This window comes from Lepidothrix coronata, unplaced genomic scaffold, assembly GCF_001604755.1.
Source record: "Lepidothrix coronata isolate B3197 unplaced genomic scaffold, Lepidothrix_coronata-1.0 Scaffold77, whole genome shotgun sequence".
NCBI lineage: Eukaryota > Metazoa > Chordata > Aves > Passeriformes > Pipridae > Lepidothrix > Lepidothrix coronata.
In genome coordinates, this window is record NW_016690257.1 from 248,542 (window position 1) to 264,260 (window position 15,719).

The 15,719-nt window shown below is 47.0% G+C and overlaps 1 protein-coding gene across 1 annotated transcript in view; it reads left to right on the forward strand.

Moving 5' to 3' along the window:
• Positions 1 to 15,719, forward strand: part of MYO5B (myosin VB) — a 142,504-nt gene that overhangs the window by 14,593 nt on the left and 112,192 nt on the right. The window contains exon 2 of the mRNA XM_017819736.1: positions 13,635 to 13,745. Coding sequence (XP_017675225.1) covers positions 13,635 to 13,745 — 111 coding nt within the window. The remainder of the gene's footprint in view (positions 1 to 13,634; positions 13,746 to 15,719) is intronic.

Consider the following 15,719-nt stretch of genomic DNA (forward strand, 5'->3'; position numbering starts at 1 on the left):
GGAAATCCCAGCTCGTGAGCTTTCCCAGCTGGTGTTTCTGGCTGGAATCAGGCTTTGGGGATGCTGAGGTTTGCTGGCTTTCTTTCAAACAGAGCCCAGACTTTTGACAGTGCTTTGCTGGTAGCTGGACAGAGGGGAAACGTCCTCTGAGAACAGGATAAAATGCCCTTTAAACAGGTTAAACTGCTTTTGTGTGAGAAGGGCCGTTGTGAAAACCAGTCCCCTGGGGTTTCTAATCAGAGCTGGCAGTCTGAACGAGCTCACTTTGTGGACATGCTGTGCCCATCAGTGCTTCTCTGGGCAACCTGTGCCAGGGCCTCACCACCCTCACAGGCAAGAATTTCTTCCCTCTGTCAGTGGGAAGCCACTCCCCCTTGTCCTGTCACTCGAGGTCCTTGTCTAAAGTCGCTCTCCAGTGACTGAAGTGAATGACTTAAAGCATCAAGGAAAATCCAACAGGAGGTGAGTGCTGGGCCAGGCTGGATTTGCTCTGCAGGGTTGCTTGGTATGTGGCTTTCCAGCATGATGCAGTCGGTGCTGGAGCCATCCTTTAGCTTTGCAGGTGGAAGTGAGCCTGTTTTGCAAACACAGCACGGGGAGGACAAGGGAGAGGAGCGGAAAGCAAATATTTGCCTTTCGGAGGTTGAATCCACCCCTGTGATGCTCTGATAGACCCTGCTCCTCTCACATTGGAGTCTCTGCCCTTACTAAAGCGGTTCCAAATGTACCATTTGTTTATAGAAAGTGGGTCTTATTCCACTGTGGCTGGGAACTGGGAGGCTGTGCTCTGACACTGCCTTTAATAATGCTCTGATAAGGGCTCCCTGCCGTCCTTGCAGGGAGAAAGAGGCTTATCAGGGAGCAGTGAGCAAGGTGATAGGTGCCACGGGGGGAAGGAGGGAAACTGGAATGATGGCAAAGACTGTTTGGAGTTTGGTAGCCTGCCTGGCTGGTGAGTGAAGAGGGTGGGCATGGTATTAGGTTGGAAGGCACCTGTGCACTGCTCATCCCCACACTCTGGGAGGAACAGAGGTTAGGGCATGACTTCTCTGATCAAAAATCAGCCCCCCAATATCAGAAGGACATGAAGCCAGAGGAGATGATCCAAGGGCTGGAGCCCCTCTGCTCTGGAGCCAGGCTGGGAGAGCTGGGGGGGGTCCCCTGGAGAAGAGAAGGATCCAGGTAGACCTGAGAGCCCCTTCCAGGGCCTAAAGGGGCTCCAGGAGAGCTGGAGAGGGACTGGGGACAAGGGATGGAGGGACAGGACAAGGGGAATGGCTTCCCACTGCCAGAGGACAGGGTTAGATGGGATATTGGGAAGGAATTGCTGTCTGTGAAGATGGTGAGGCCCTGGCACAGGTTTCCCAGAGAAGCTGTAACTGTCCCTGGATCTCTGGAAGTGTCCAGGGCCAGGATGGACAGGGCTTGGAGCAACCTGGGCTAGTGGAAGGTGTCCCTGCCCATGGCAGGGGCTGGAGTGATCCGTAAGGAGATAATCTTTAAGGTCTCTTGCAAACCAAACCATTTGGGGGTTTAGTGATTCTGTGATCATGGAATGGGATGCCTCTAGAAGCAAGAGGTGCTTGTGGTTTTAGGTCTGAAAAACTGTCTTTATTTGGGGCAGTAAGTTTGAAAGTGCCTTTAAATGTGCAAGTTGAAGGTTAAAATACCACAGTGTGTGGGCAGCCCCAACACAACCTTCAATTTGGCATTTCCCAGGACTGACACATTGGTATGTTGTTCCCAGGTTGGAGGGCCATAAATGATGGCCAGATGCACTGATCCAAACAGGGATTTTTTTTTTCCTTAAGAAGACACCTAAAAATGCCCATTTGAAAGTTTGCAGCAGCATCCAGTTTCACCATAGCGTGGGACAGGGGAAAAGACCTGCTGCTGCCCAGAGGCATCTGAAATAAAGAGCAGCTGTGAGGGGGCATGTTGCTTCAGCAACTCTCTGCTTTTTGTAGATCCATCCCCTTCAGAGACAGTCCTAAATCCCTGCTGCATCCATGGATATGCGTGACCTCTAATGCCTCTTCTGATCCATTTGGATTTTAGGGGAAATTCTTTCATGGAAAAGGGTTCTTAAACCCTGGCAGTGGTGGAGTCCCCATCCCTGGAGGGATTGAAAAGCTGTGTGAGTGTGGCACTTGAGGACATGGGTTGTTGGTGGGCTTGGAGATGGTGTGGGAACACTTGGACTCAATGATCTTAGAGGGCTCTTCCAACCTAAAGGATTCTGGGATTCTATGATTCGGAGGTTCTGTGGGACAAACCTATAATGTGAGTAATGCTGTGGGTTATTATGTGTGCTGGTTTGCCCATGGCAGTGGCTGAAAGCATCCACACAAGTTCAGGTAGCCCTGTCCAACCACTGGCCCATGGATTTTGAAGGAACTCAGCTATTGGGACTGACCATTTTGTTAGAAAGGGCAGAAAGAAACTTTTTGTTTTGGACATTCTGAGCTGGGAACTGGCAACACAGTTTGCAAAAGCTTCGCTTTTATAACAGAATGAAGTGGGATAATGTAGTGTTTCTTCAATTTATTTTTCTTCCCCTTGTTTTATTCATCTGCTTAACAAAGCAATCCCTAGAGGAGAGAGAAAAGTCACAGTGCAATGTTTGGTGGAGATGGATTTGAGTTAGTGTTGGGCTCTAACTTGAGTGAGATGCTCTACATCTCTCCTGAGTTGTCTTCATGCACTCCTAAACTGCTTTAGGTTCAGGATGTATTTTCATGTGTTTTGCTGCCTTTTATTTTATAATTAATAATAATTCCCCCCCACCACACTTCGTGTGGTAAGAGGAGACGTAACTAAACCTTGAAACAGGTTTAGTCCTCAGCCCGTGCTGATGGGGCTTCAAGGCAAGTGGCATCAGGTGCAGTGTGACCATAGGTGCATGTCCTTCCCAAAGGGAAATGCATCCCTTGGATGGGAACTGCATTTCCTGGTCTTGGAGCAAAACTCCTGGGGCCTGAACTGGGGAACAGGCAGTGGGAATAGAAATCTTACAGCTGGAGTGTCCTTGGGATGATGTAGTGCTGGGATGAGCCAGAGCTGAGTCTTTCCTTGATGGAAACTCTGCAGCCACAGCCAATGCCCAGAGGTTGCCTGTAACCTGGGGGAAGGAAGAAATGGTCCTGTAACACAGGGAGGGATGTTTATATGGGTAAATACATCTCCTGGTGGGATATGAACGTTGCCTTGTGCAAGAGACACGCAAGAGAGGGGCTTAGTTGTGGGGATGGGGAAGGCAGAAGTAGCACCCAGTGGCTGAGAGAGCTTTTTTTTTTTCCCTTTTTTTTTTTTTTTTTTTTCCCTTTTTTTTTTTTTCCAAATCTACTTTTATTTTCCCTTTCTGATTGGGCTGTTTTGTTCTACAGACACTTCAGTATTTCATGAGAGCTTGTTGTTTGATCTGTGTGTTTGTGTGCAGCTGGGGCACCCGCCCTTCCGAGGGGAAGAGATAACCTTAGATTTGCCTAATGCACAGGGGATGTTGCCAAGTCAGGGGAGAAATTCAATCCTGAAGGTGAAGGCTAGAAAAGATGCATTTAGTGGTGTGGTAGTGGTTTTTTTTTTGTTTGTTTGTTTGTTTTTCCTTTTTTGGTTTGGTTTTTTGTTTGTTTTTGTGTGTGTGTTTATTTTAATTTTAATTTTAATTTTAATTTTAATTTTAATGTTTTTTTTTTTAAATTTTACTTTAATTTTATTTTAAGTGGGTGCCTGTGCCCTTCTTGCAACCCTTTTGCCACTTGGACAGTCTTCTGCACGTTGATCTCCTTCCCTGAGCCCTTCCTGCAGAACACAAATGCTGTTTTGCTAATGGCATCACCTCCTGAGACTCAGGATTCACCGGGTGATGGAGATGGTTTGTCCTGCATCCCTCCTTACTTAAGCTTTTTTCTCTCCTACATCTGTTAGAGGAGATTGGATATGGGATTTAGGGGATGGTTTTCCAGGGGGTGGCTGTGTGGTGTAAACAAGAGGCTGCAGGATATCAATGCTGGTAGATCTGGAGAGCCAAAATCTCAGTATTTTAGCTGGACATCTAAAATTATAAGGAAATAAAGAAGAAAACGTAGGTGACTGTCCAGCCATCCTGTACTTTCCATTTTAAAAATTAAAAGTATTTATATACTAAAACCTCCTTTCATTTGAGTTTCCTCAGTGATATGTTTTAAGCCAATTTCAGTTTAGTGATTGCAAGATCATACTTATTTTCAATGTCTCACGGGGGAGAAGAGACAAAATCTGTAAATTATTACAAAGTAACTCACCATCCAAGTGTGCATCTGAGGTCTGGCACCTGGATGTCCGGGGAGAAGCAGAGCCAGGTACAAATCACATTCCCAGATACCCAGAAATTACTGCAACGAGATAAAAGAGATTGAGGAAGAAATTCTTGGCAGTGAGGGTGGTTCCAAACCAAACCATTCTATCATTGTATGAAAGTGCAGGAGCAGTTTTTCCCTCCAGGAGACTTTTTCTCTGCCCTCCCATTCTTAAGCAACTGGGGGTGTATGAGTGTTTGTTCACTGCTTCAGTTATTTTAATTAAACATATTTATTCCAGCTTTGTGTCTAGCTCACTGGTGCTGTTCTCCAGGTGTCTTAATGTCTCCTTGCTCACAGACCTTATTGCTGGAATTTTTTAATTATAACTGGTAAAATGTTGCCTGTTTAAATCCTCAGTGATCAATTTGTTTTCCTTCAGTTGCTCGGCAATGAAAATGATGCAGAGGTGGCCCGGGGGTGTTTCCAGCACACCCCTCTGGTTGGAAAATGCTGGAAAAATGTCCTAGAACTTCAATTCAACCCCCCTTTGAATTATGTATGCATGAGTGATGTCCCAAGAGGGTTTTTAACGCATGAGTTCTGGAGATGTGAGGGGTAACTACACAGGTTGATTAATCCAATTACTACTTTCTAATAAGGTTAAAAATCCAGTCTGGTGGAGAGCTTGCACTGCAATTAAAGGTGAATTTTGGTGGTGCCCAGTGGGGAGGACGGCTGAGAGTTTGATATGCTGTGCACCCTGAATTTTGGGAGGTGCTTGTCACACTGTGAATGTCACTGGTGTCACCACAATTACAGCCAAAAATCAGACGCTGTTTTTAGTATTTTTAGCTGAAAGCTCTGGTGTCCCCCGGCTGCATCCCTGCACCACCAAGCTGGGCTCCTCCCAGGACCATTTTCATATAAAATCATGTAACAGAGGGTGGTCACTGCACTGGGGAGTGAACATGATGATTAATTTCCCTAAAGCATCACAAGGCTGCGTTATAGATAGAGGACTGTGAAAACTCAGGGTGAAAGGCCATTTTGGACTACTTAATTAAACTCAAAGGCCATTTTTTAACTATTTATCAACAATCAGGTATACATGGTGTATATAGAGCATGTTTTGGATCCATCTTATGTTCATCAAGGAGCTTGGAGTTTGGATGGAAAACAGGAAGACAAAGACAAGGTTATACCACAACACTGCTCAAAGTTTTGATTAATTGAGAATTACATGAGAGAAGGGTAATTAATGCCAATCAACAGGGATTTGCAGAAAGTAGCCTGGAAGGATTTCACTTTTGCAATATGACAGGCTGTTTGGTGCGAGTCATGCTACGGAGACACTTGGCCCCTGCGTGGGGTTTTTAATTAAAAAAGAAAAAAAGTCTGTAAAACTCCAGTAACCATTATTGGAATGAAAAAAATTGGCTGCGTGGCTGAGTTAGGACCATGGGGCTCATCCTGGGTCAAGGATTTTTTCATGATCCTGTGCAATGTGCTGATTTTTTTAATCAGTGAATTCTAAGAGGAGGTAAGGAGCGCTGGAGGAGCTGGGTCAGCTGGGTGGTACTAGAATATGGCCATGAGCATCCTATGGGTTCTGGAACCAGGGGAGATGCTTGGGAAAGGTGTGTTGAGCCCCCTGCTCCAAATTGCTGCTGCCCTGATGCCCACAGTTCTTGCAGGAGGATCTGCAAGTCAAGTGCATCATTACCTGGGTCAGCTTTGTCACCGGGCCGTTTGTGCTCCTCCAGGGGCTCTGCAGTGATTTAGAGGGGGTTGCAGAGCATCCCTCTTTCTGTCAGTGTGACAGTGGATGGATGGTGATGGTAAGCATCTGGTAGAGCAAGTGGTGAGTGCTTTGCAGGGCTGAGCCAGGCCTGATAGAGCTACTCAGTGCTGTCTGTGGGGCGATGATCTCCTGCTTGAGGAACCCCAGGGACTGGGGAGAGGATTCCCACCAGCAGACTGGTGGCTGGCATCTTGTAGTGCTGCTCTAATACTGGTGAATATTAAGTTTTGGAGGGCCCTTTCCAGAGTTTGCTAAATTCTCTCGAGGAGTACATGCATTAAATCCAGGCTTAAATACCCAGAGGAGCAGCCCTGGGGTATTGTACCCCGTGATTTCATCAGGCTCCTGGCCGCGTCCTCGCTGCCAGCCCTCAGCCTTCCCCAGTGCTGCTTCAGAGCCACCGAAGGCCAAGGGCTCCTGTGCTCAACCTCATCCAAGGCTGGAAGGGACCACAGAGAGACCCCAAGTGCTGCCAGCTCCAATTAACCGGGCACAGCTCTCCTCCTGGAACATCTTGGGCTGCTGTGGGATGATGGCAGTGCAGGTGACAATGCACAGCCCCTGCGGGTGAAGGCTTGCTGACCCTGGCAGAGGGGTTTGGTCTTGTTGTTTTTGAAAGGGTAGAGGGGCAAAGTGAAAATACAAGAGTTGTTGCACTGCCCAGAGCAAATCCCGGTCTTGCAGCCCACGAGTGAGTCGCTCCACAGCCCAGGAGGGACTGCTTTTTATACTCCAAATTAAGACCAAATTGTTTATTTGCACTGTCCCAAAGCACCTGGGTCTTTACCTAGTTTTGCAACATCTAATGACTTACTGCAAGAGGAATTTTGCAGTGAGAGACCAGGGCTGTGTGTGCACTCAAGACCTTGATGTTGAACTTGTCACTCTTAATTAAACCTGCAGTAACGAGCAGTGCTGAGATGCCATGGAAGAAGTGGCAGGGGAGAGGATGGGAATACACGAGCTGGCTGTTAGTTACATGTAAAACTATTGATTAGTCTTGGAAATCATCCTGAAAATCATGCTTAATTAAGTAAAGGCTTCAAGTGTACCCCCAGTATTCCTATCCTGGTGTCAGGGCTTGCCTGCAGCCCCGCTCTGCTCCGTGCCAGTTTTCTGTCTGCCTTTGGTGACATGAAGTTTGTGCAGTGATGAACTGAAGCCCTTTAGTGCCCCTTCATTAGAAATGCTGCTAATGAGCCAGTGGATAAATGCTGCAGATGCTACTTGTCCAAGTACTGCTCAGCTGCTGTGACACTTGATGCAAATCATCATCTGAGTTAATTTGGGCAGGGGAGTAAAATTCCGCAAGGAGAAATAGAGTGAACTTAGTGCTGGTGGGAGACTCGGAGCCATCCATCAGTGTGACATCTCTTCAGGAGCAGAGGATAATATCCCTGTACCCAGGAGGCATCAGCAAAGCACATGCTTTGTTAGCTCAAAGCCAGGCACCCCTGTAGCTGTCTGGGATGAGGAGATGCTCCCCAGGATTTGGGAGCCCTGCCCTAAACAGGGTGAGGTCTGAGTGTGCCTTTGTGTGCTTCTCCTGGGACTGGCTATCCAGGCTGATAGCAAGAGGATGGTGGAGAATGTGAGGGATGGTGTAGGTTATGCTCACCTCCCTTGGCTCAGTTGTTTGTGTGTTTTTATCAGCCTGGGAAACACAAAGATTGCTCATTCTCATGTTGGGGAATTAGAGACTCTACTGCAGCATGCCACTCTCCCTTTGCACTGAACACTTTCAACAGGTTAACACTTGCATTCTGTAGCTCAAAATGATGTTTTTTTGTGCTTTTTAAGAAGTAAAACCCTATTATTTTTTTGCCCTACCCCTTGAGTGTGGTGTTATTGTAGTGTACATCCCCTGCTGTGAGTTGAAACGTTGATTTGCCAGTCGTAACCTCTCCTTTCAGTGTTTTTGGGTTTTTAGAGTGAGGAAGAAGTTGATCTTTTCCTAGCAGAGGTCCTTGTTGTGAGTAGATGCCCTTTGGGGTCGTCAGAGCTGCTGGGCTGGTGTGTGTCTTCCCAACATCGAGTACCGGCGCTGGGCAGTGGAGAGATGTGCAACACAGGGACATTCTTGCCCGCTCTGTACCAAGCAGTGAAAGCCTTTGCCATCCCCTCCTGCCCCTTGTGAGGGTTTGCCAGCTGGTGGTACCCAGCAGCAAGTGGAGAAGCCAGACCAGGGTGAGATACAGAGGTCAGGAGGTCCTGGAGTCATGTCACAGCTTAGGGAGCTCTGACCTAAATATGGGCTTTGCTTGTCTGTCAGGCGGGGGAGAAATCATTCCTGGGGTGAAAAATCTCATTCAGAGGATGGGAAAGGGAGGATTATGGCTTGCCATCTGCCTCTATATTCAATATTGTAAATAATAATAAAAAAGGTAATGATCCACAAGTCCCTTAATGGAGAGGTTTTTGCCCTGCTGCCAAAGAACCTCACCTGTGCCTCGCTGCGCCACAGGCAAAGCAGATTTTTCTCCTGAGTCACTGCCAAGTGGGGCAGAAGGGAATTTTAAGGCTGCAGGGCACCCGAGAGAGCCTTGGAGCTGGTGCCTTTCCATGGCCCCGTCCTGCCAGCACCCTTTAAGCAGCTCTTGCCAGCGCTGACAGGCGCAGCGGTTTGCACAAACGCATTTACCACTTACCACAGCCACATAACTCCGTAAGCAGCCACCTGTAACTTGTGGGGGACGTGGGATCCTGCTGCCTTGGGCATAATGCCAGTGGATGGGCAAAAACACGTGTGCTGGTGACTCCAATTCAGCCCAGGACTGCACCCCCAGTGCAAATTAATGCAGAAAAGTTTGTTTGATCTGGTGCAGAGCTGGAAGGGGATGCCGTAAGCAAGTAAAGTCCTCTGGGTTGGTTTTTTTTTTATCTGCAAGATCCTCTTTAAATGATCTCTGTGGAGGGATCTTTAATACTACTTTAAAGAAAAAGTAAGGGAAAGAAAAATTACATCCAGAGTGTGTGGTATGACAGTGTTTTAATTTAAAGTACAGCTTGTGCTTTCCTCTTACTTGGGAAGAGCACAGTTTGGGGAAACTTTGATTTTAGTAACAGATAGCCTGTGAGAGCTGGGGGGGAGTAGTTACTGGACTGTTTCAGTGTAAGCTGCTTAACCATTCACGTGCTGTATGTGTATTCTTGGGATGCCAGGGCTGAAGCTCGTGCTGGTTTTTCTTTTGTATGCATTTTTTTTTGTATGCATTTTTTTTTCCCCTCTTCAAAAGCATCCAGCAATACTTGGGCCACTGAACAATACAGAACGAGGTTGGCAATAAGACTGCTACAAAGGGGTAAAGGTGGAAGAGTGCTTGCTTTACAGAGAAAAATATAAAGAGGTTTGTCCCAATTTCCACCTCGTTCTAGTTGACATTTCTGTGTTCACCTTCAAGTTTCTGACGAATCACTGTCTGTGGTTTCTACTAGAGTCCTTTCATAAGATTTGCTTAACCAGTGTGGAACAGTCTTTGTAAGGAGATACTGTATCTTAATCTCTATTACTGAATTCCTAATTGTGAGGTGGTTGTTGCTGTTGTATTGCCAGTATTGTGGGTTTTCTGCTGTGCCCTCCCTCTATCTGCAGCTTGTTGGAAGACTGTCCCCGGCAAAATGCCTTTGACTCAGGAGCAATGGAAACTTCCCAGGGTCAGCTGTGAGCATTGCCATTCGTGGAATAACTCAGGGGATTAAAACCCAATCATAATAAACATGGATTTTGCTGACTTCAAGCTTGCCATAAAGACTTGCAACCACCAAACAGCCCAGACTAAACCGAGATAGCTAATTTTTAATACTTATTGCATAATGAAAGATTATACAATTTTTTTAATGTAATGAAAATTATACTCTGTCCCCACAGTTGTAACTCCTTCTATGCAGACCAACATCCCTTCATGGAGCATCCTCCAAGCACATTGCCTGGAGCTTGCTGGGACTGCCTTTGGCCAGCACCAAGAGCTTCAAAACAGTAAAACAAGACCTGCCTCTTCTAATTTAATGTTGGTTTTAATCTGCATCCGCAGCGGCAGCCTGCTAAAATCTAAATCAAATCAAGAGGTGGGGATTGAATTTATTAAGCTTCTGCTTAAGCTGAGTAGAATAAGGCATGAGGCTTCAAGAGCATTGAATGGCTTTAGTTTTATTGGGGATCTGGTTTAAAAAGACCCAAAGCGAACCAGAATTTTTGTTTTGTTTTGTTTTTTTTTTTCTTGAGAGGCTGAACGTGCAGAGCTATTTCCAGTTAATTTTAACACATCATTCATTTAAAGGCATCCTCGAGGATTGAAGAAAATGTTTTTCTTTAAAGAAAAAGAAGAGAAAATGGATGGAGACACTGGAGTGTTGGGACGTTAAGTGGTTTGCCCAGGGTTTTGTCTGCCGAGCCTAAAGTCAATTAATCCTTTGTTCCCAGTGCTTTGAGATGGATCCACCTGCCTTTTTCCTTTATAACAAGCTCCAGCAGAAGACCAGGAGGCTGTTAAGGCTCACAAAGCCAGCACATGGCATATGGAGATATGGAGTGGTATAATTGTGTTAGAGGTGTGACTATGGAAGTAGGGGTTCACAGGGATGCTCTCCTCCTGCCTGGGTGGATAGCTGCCAGGGTTGCTGTTTTTGGTGACCTGGTGGCTCTATCTCTATGGATTTAATTGGCAAATATATGGTGTATATTTGGAGGGACCAGGTTAGAGGCAGGGAATGCAGGAGGGATGAGTGAGGTGCTCCAGGTGCCCCCACCATGGGCTGCCTCCAAGCCTCGTCAGGTTTTAATTAAAGCTCTCCTTGTAAAGGTGTAACAATGACAAAGTGCTTTTATTCCAGCGCTGTGCTGGACATATTTGGGATTTATGGGTCAAAGGGAAGGCTTGGGTGGGGGTTTGTACAGCAGCCTGCCCTGCCTGGAGGGCTGAGCACTTGTGTCTCTGCTGGAGCACAGCAAGGAGGGGAGGACGGTGAAAAAGCACAACAAAACAAATGTAAAAAGTCTTCCCCTTCTCAGACGTGTGTGTGCACGCACGAGAGGACAGCATTATAGATGCTTGGGGAAATTCATTCACAGCAGCCTGTTCCAGCAGCCCCTGGCTGTTCAGCAGGATGGGAAGCACTCGGAGCATGGAGACCTTGATCACATTTGGAATCTCACAGCCAGGGACCAAGAGACCCCCAGGGCTCCTGAGACCTGGCAAACACCTCTGTCCTGTTGCCCCCTGTACTGTGTGAGCCCTTGCACATGTGTGTATACACAAAGTCCTGGAAAATCAGTTTTAAAATTCTGTTTTTTTGGTCAGGGTGGCTGATGGGGTATGAGGTCTCCCACCACTGGGTTTTGGGCAGTGGATGCTGAGAGCTGCCACCCTCTACCAGCAGTTCAGAGCCTTCTGTTGCACCTGAGTCTTGGGTGGTTCCTGGCCATGGCTGGTGATGAACTGCTGAGGAGTGACCTCTTAATGCTGCTGGAGGTACACCCAAATTTCATTTACCAAAACGTTCACAAGCACCACTGTGGTTTTTGGGTTGCTTTGGGGTCAGCGTGTCTCTGTCTGCACCTGCCTGTCCAGGCAGGTCCATGGCTCAGCCCAGCCCTGTGTGCAGGTGGAGAATTTGCAAGGTTGGCAAGACCAGCAGCATCTTGTCTTTGAAGCTGCCTTGAGCTGGGTACATCCTGATCCTTGGCTATTCTGGGCATTTCTAGAGCACGTCTGAATCTCTCTTCTGCCAGGAGAGAGCTGGCACTGGATGAATCCACAGTGGTGGGGATGAAAGAGCAGGCAAAGTGCTTTGCAGAGGGATGAGAGCTGCAGGAATGGTCTGTAAAGCACTTTCTGTAGTCTCAGAGTCTGGAGAAGCAGGTGAGGAAGGATGAGTGATGCATTGTCATCTCGCCAGCTGCACCTACTTCTTCTTTCAAGGGCCAGCCAAAGATGGGGTTCCTGGCCATGCTGCAGGGATGTGTCAGCTCTTTTTGTTTGCTGGAGGGGACAATGGAGATTGGGCTGGGGGTCCTGAACCAGCCCCTTCCTCATTGCAGCCTCCCTTCCTCGTGGTGGGGAGAGCACTTAAGGCTCATGGGATCTAGAGGTGGTGTGATGAGAGGGGGGAAAAAGAATTATTTATTTATTTATTAATTTGCTTCATGATAAAACTGCTGTTCTGGCAATACAATTGTGTAGCTCCAATAACATCTAAAGGTTCCTGCTGCTGTAGCTATTGAGCAGCTCTAAAAATAATTACAAGTGATACATATAAAAAATCCATTGCTTTTCAGCTGCAGAGAGGACTGTCAGATGGTGGCCGCTGCTGCTTTAGCTCGTGGGTTGCCACAAAATGTTACTTGGCCGTCATGTGCTTGGGTTTGGTTTTAAGATGAAGGCCGAAACTTACCTTTGATGCTCCGGTGCTTTGGATTTTCTGGAATCTCCCCCAACCCCTTGTGTTTGGAGTAAGAATAAGGTTATACGGTTCTTATTTCAATCAACAAGCAGGAGACATGCCCCCTAAATGCCAGTAAATTAGTGACAATTGAGGTGTTCCCATTGCCTCCTGTGTTGGGCTGTCTGAGTCCAGCATCAGGCTGGCTTTGTGGGTCCATGGCCAGCAACCAAAGCCTGATTTGTGATGCAGAGACGAAGCAAATTGGGGTTCCTCGTTATCAGGACCTTGCCCTGGCAGCACTGCGTGCAGGAAAACTGCTCTGGCAAAAGAAAGGCGGATGTAGAGGGTAAGGGGGAAACCCGTGGGTGGAGGTGAATGTGTTTCTGGTTGGCCTGCAGGACTTTTGTCACAGCTCCCAGAAGAAGTCCTGGAGGTCTCAGCACAGCAGTGGCTACTTGCTGAGCACAGGGGATGTTTTTATGCAGCCTGGGCAGAATCTCTGCATCACAGAAGCAATTAAACGTCGTTAGCAGGAGGTGCGGTGGCCCGGAGTGTGCTGCTCACACCTGGGTTTTATCCCTTCACACACACTTTGGCTGGGCTGTGCAGGTCTGCCTTGGGGATTTTGGTGGCAAAAGAGGTTAAATGTTGCATTTTCCTGGAGCCCTGAAGCCTGTTAGCAGGTTTGCCTCCAACTGAAGGAGCTGGCATTGGTGTCGCCTTTTGCCTGCTCCACGGCAGTGGGTTTGGGTGGGGGCTTGCTCTGTGGGAACCAAACTGTCCTGTTCTGTGCAAAATAAATACACCTCGGTGTATGGTCTGCTAGGGCTGAATTGTGTTATTTCATAAAAGCTTCTGGAAGGCTGTTTTTTTCCCAGGGAAATTAAATTCCATGTTTGCCTCGAGGCTCTACCTTGCTTTGTCAGATTAGTAACAAGCCAGCATACACCACCTCATCCAGGAGAAGCTTGACTGAAAACCAGACTTTTAAGAACTAAAACTGGAATTTATGTTGTTGTTTTTTTTTTTTTTTTTACTGAAATCATTGGTTTAGCTGCACTGACTTTACAATGAGTGTGGGATTGTATTAATAGAGAATTAATTTATTTCTCATTTAATTTCCTGAGGTTTCCTCATATTTAAACTTTTTCTTTCTTCCCTTTCCTCTACAGTACACTAGGGTTTGGATTCCTGACCCTGATGAAGTTTGGAGATCGGCAGAAATTGTCAAGGATTACAAAGAGGGAGATAAAAGCCTCCAGCTGAAACTTGAAGATGAAACTGTAAGCTTTTGAACGTCGTTATTCTTTTTAGTAATTTAAAGCTTCAAATTAATGTGTGAAGAAGCCTGATCCATCTCATAGTTTCTGTGAAGCAGTTTAAAATGTGTTTTATTGCCTTAACACTTCCAGCTCTTCCCTGCCCGCTCCCTCCCTAGACACTTGTGTTAAAGTAGGTTGTGAGAAAAGCCCTTGACCTCCATCATCTCTTTTCATCCCCTGGCAAACTTGTAATAGTCTGTGATATCAGAATGTATTCTTTTTTTTAGTAGTAGCAGTATGTTAGAAATACCAGTTTATGCTCTTTGCTGCTGAACAAAATGAGAAGAGCACGGCTGGTGGCATCTACTCAACCTTGGGTACCGATGAAAAAATCACACAGAGCACAGAACTGACTGCTGTGCAACAGCTTTCTCCACGCCTTTGTTTTTCTCTTTAAGTATAATCTTGTGTAAAACTCTCTTTTTCCTCCATTTTACTTTTAAACAAATGGGTTTTAAAAGGCAAGACCCACAAAACTCATTTAAATGTAGATGTTTTCTAGCAAGTGCTGCTTCCGAACGCACACGCAGCCAGCAATAAATCATTCCCAAAGCAGGATGGAGGCTGGGGAAAAGCAGCTGCTTTCTGTTCCGCACAAAAAGCTCATGGAGTGGGACTTTGGGTGACAGCAAGGAATTGCAGATGAAGTTAACCATGGCATTTGCATCAGCTGCAGATTTGGGTGGTTTATGGAAAGGGGGCAGCCGTGCTATGTACCCACCACGAGGTGCCTGGTGTAGCAGGAAGAATAAATACATTTTTCATGAAGAATTTCACCCAAACCAGCTTTCTTCACCGAGCAGGTAGGGTTTACTCAGTAGTCTAGAAGATGATCTGCTCTGTTGCATAAAAGAGCACTTCAAATTGAACATGCTCCAAGGAGGGCAAGTAATCCACATCCACTGCCAGCCAACCATTTCAACACTTTGGGGAATATCTTGACCATGTTGCTTAATGAGCAGATGGAGAACAGGAATGAGATGTGGTTGATGAGGCTGTTCATCAAAACAGCTTTTCTTTCACAGCAGGGCAAGCACAGGCTGTTGCCAGTGTGTGAATGTGCCAGGTTTGCAAAGAAAGTCAGTGATGCTGGAATCTGCGCCCAGGACTTGGTGCTGTGGCTTTTTCCTGGCTCAGCTGTGTCTGCTTTTGTTGTCCTCCACAGTTTGCTCTTCCAGCATAGGGCAGCTTTCTGAGAAGGGTAAAGGATGGATGATCCTACTCTTGGAGGTGCTTTTTTTACCCTCCATGGTGATAAATCTGGATGAGGAGATGCACAGATGCCACCCCACTATTCCTTGGAAGCACCAGGCACCAAGTTGCAAGAGACCTTAAAGTTCATCCAGTTCCACTGCCACGGGCAGGGACACCTTTCACTATCCCAGGTTGCTCAAAGCCCCATCCAGCCTGGCCTTGGACACTTGCAGGGATCCAGGGGCAGCCACAGCTTCTCTGGGAAACCTGTGCCAGGGCCTCACCACCCTCACAGCCAAGAATTTCTTCCTAATATCTAATCTAAACCTACCATCCTTCATCTTAAGGCCATTCCCCCTTGTCCTGTCCCTCCATCCCCTGTCCCAAGTCCATGTTGATCTCTCCTGGAGCCCCTTTAGGCACTGGAAGAGGCTCTGAGGTCTCCCTGGATCCTTCTCTTCTCCAGGTGAACACCTCTAGCTGTCCCAGCCTGGCTCCAGAGCAGAGGGGCTCCAGCCCTTGGAGCATTTCTGTGGCCTCCTCTGTTATCACTCCAGTAGCTCCAGGACCTTCTGATTCTGGGAACCCCAGAGCTGGGCACAGATGGGTGTCTGGGTGCAGATGGGTGCCCATCTCATTCACAGCAGCTCCTTCCTACCACTTCTTGTGCTCAGGCTGCCAAAGTATGTCTGCTCATATTTCTGAGTGCTACAACCTCCATCCTTCTTTTCTGGTTGAGAT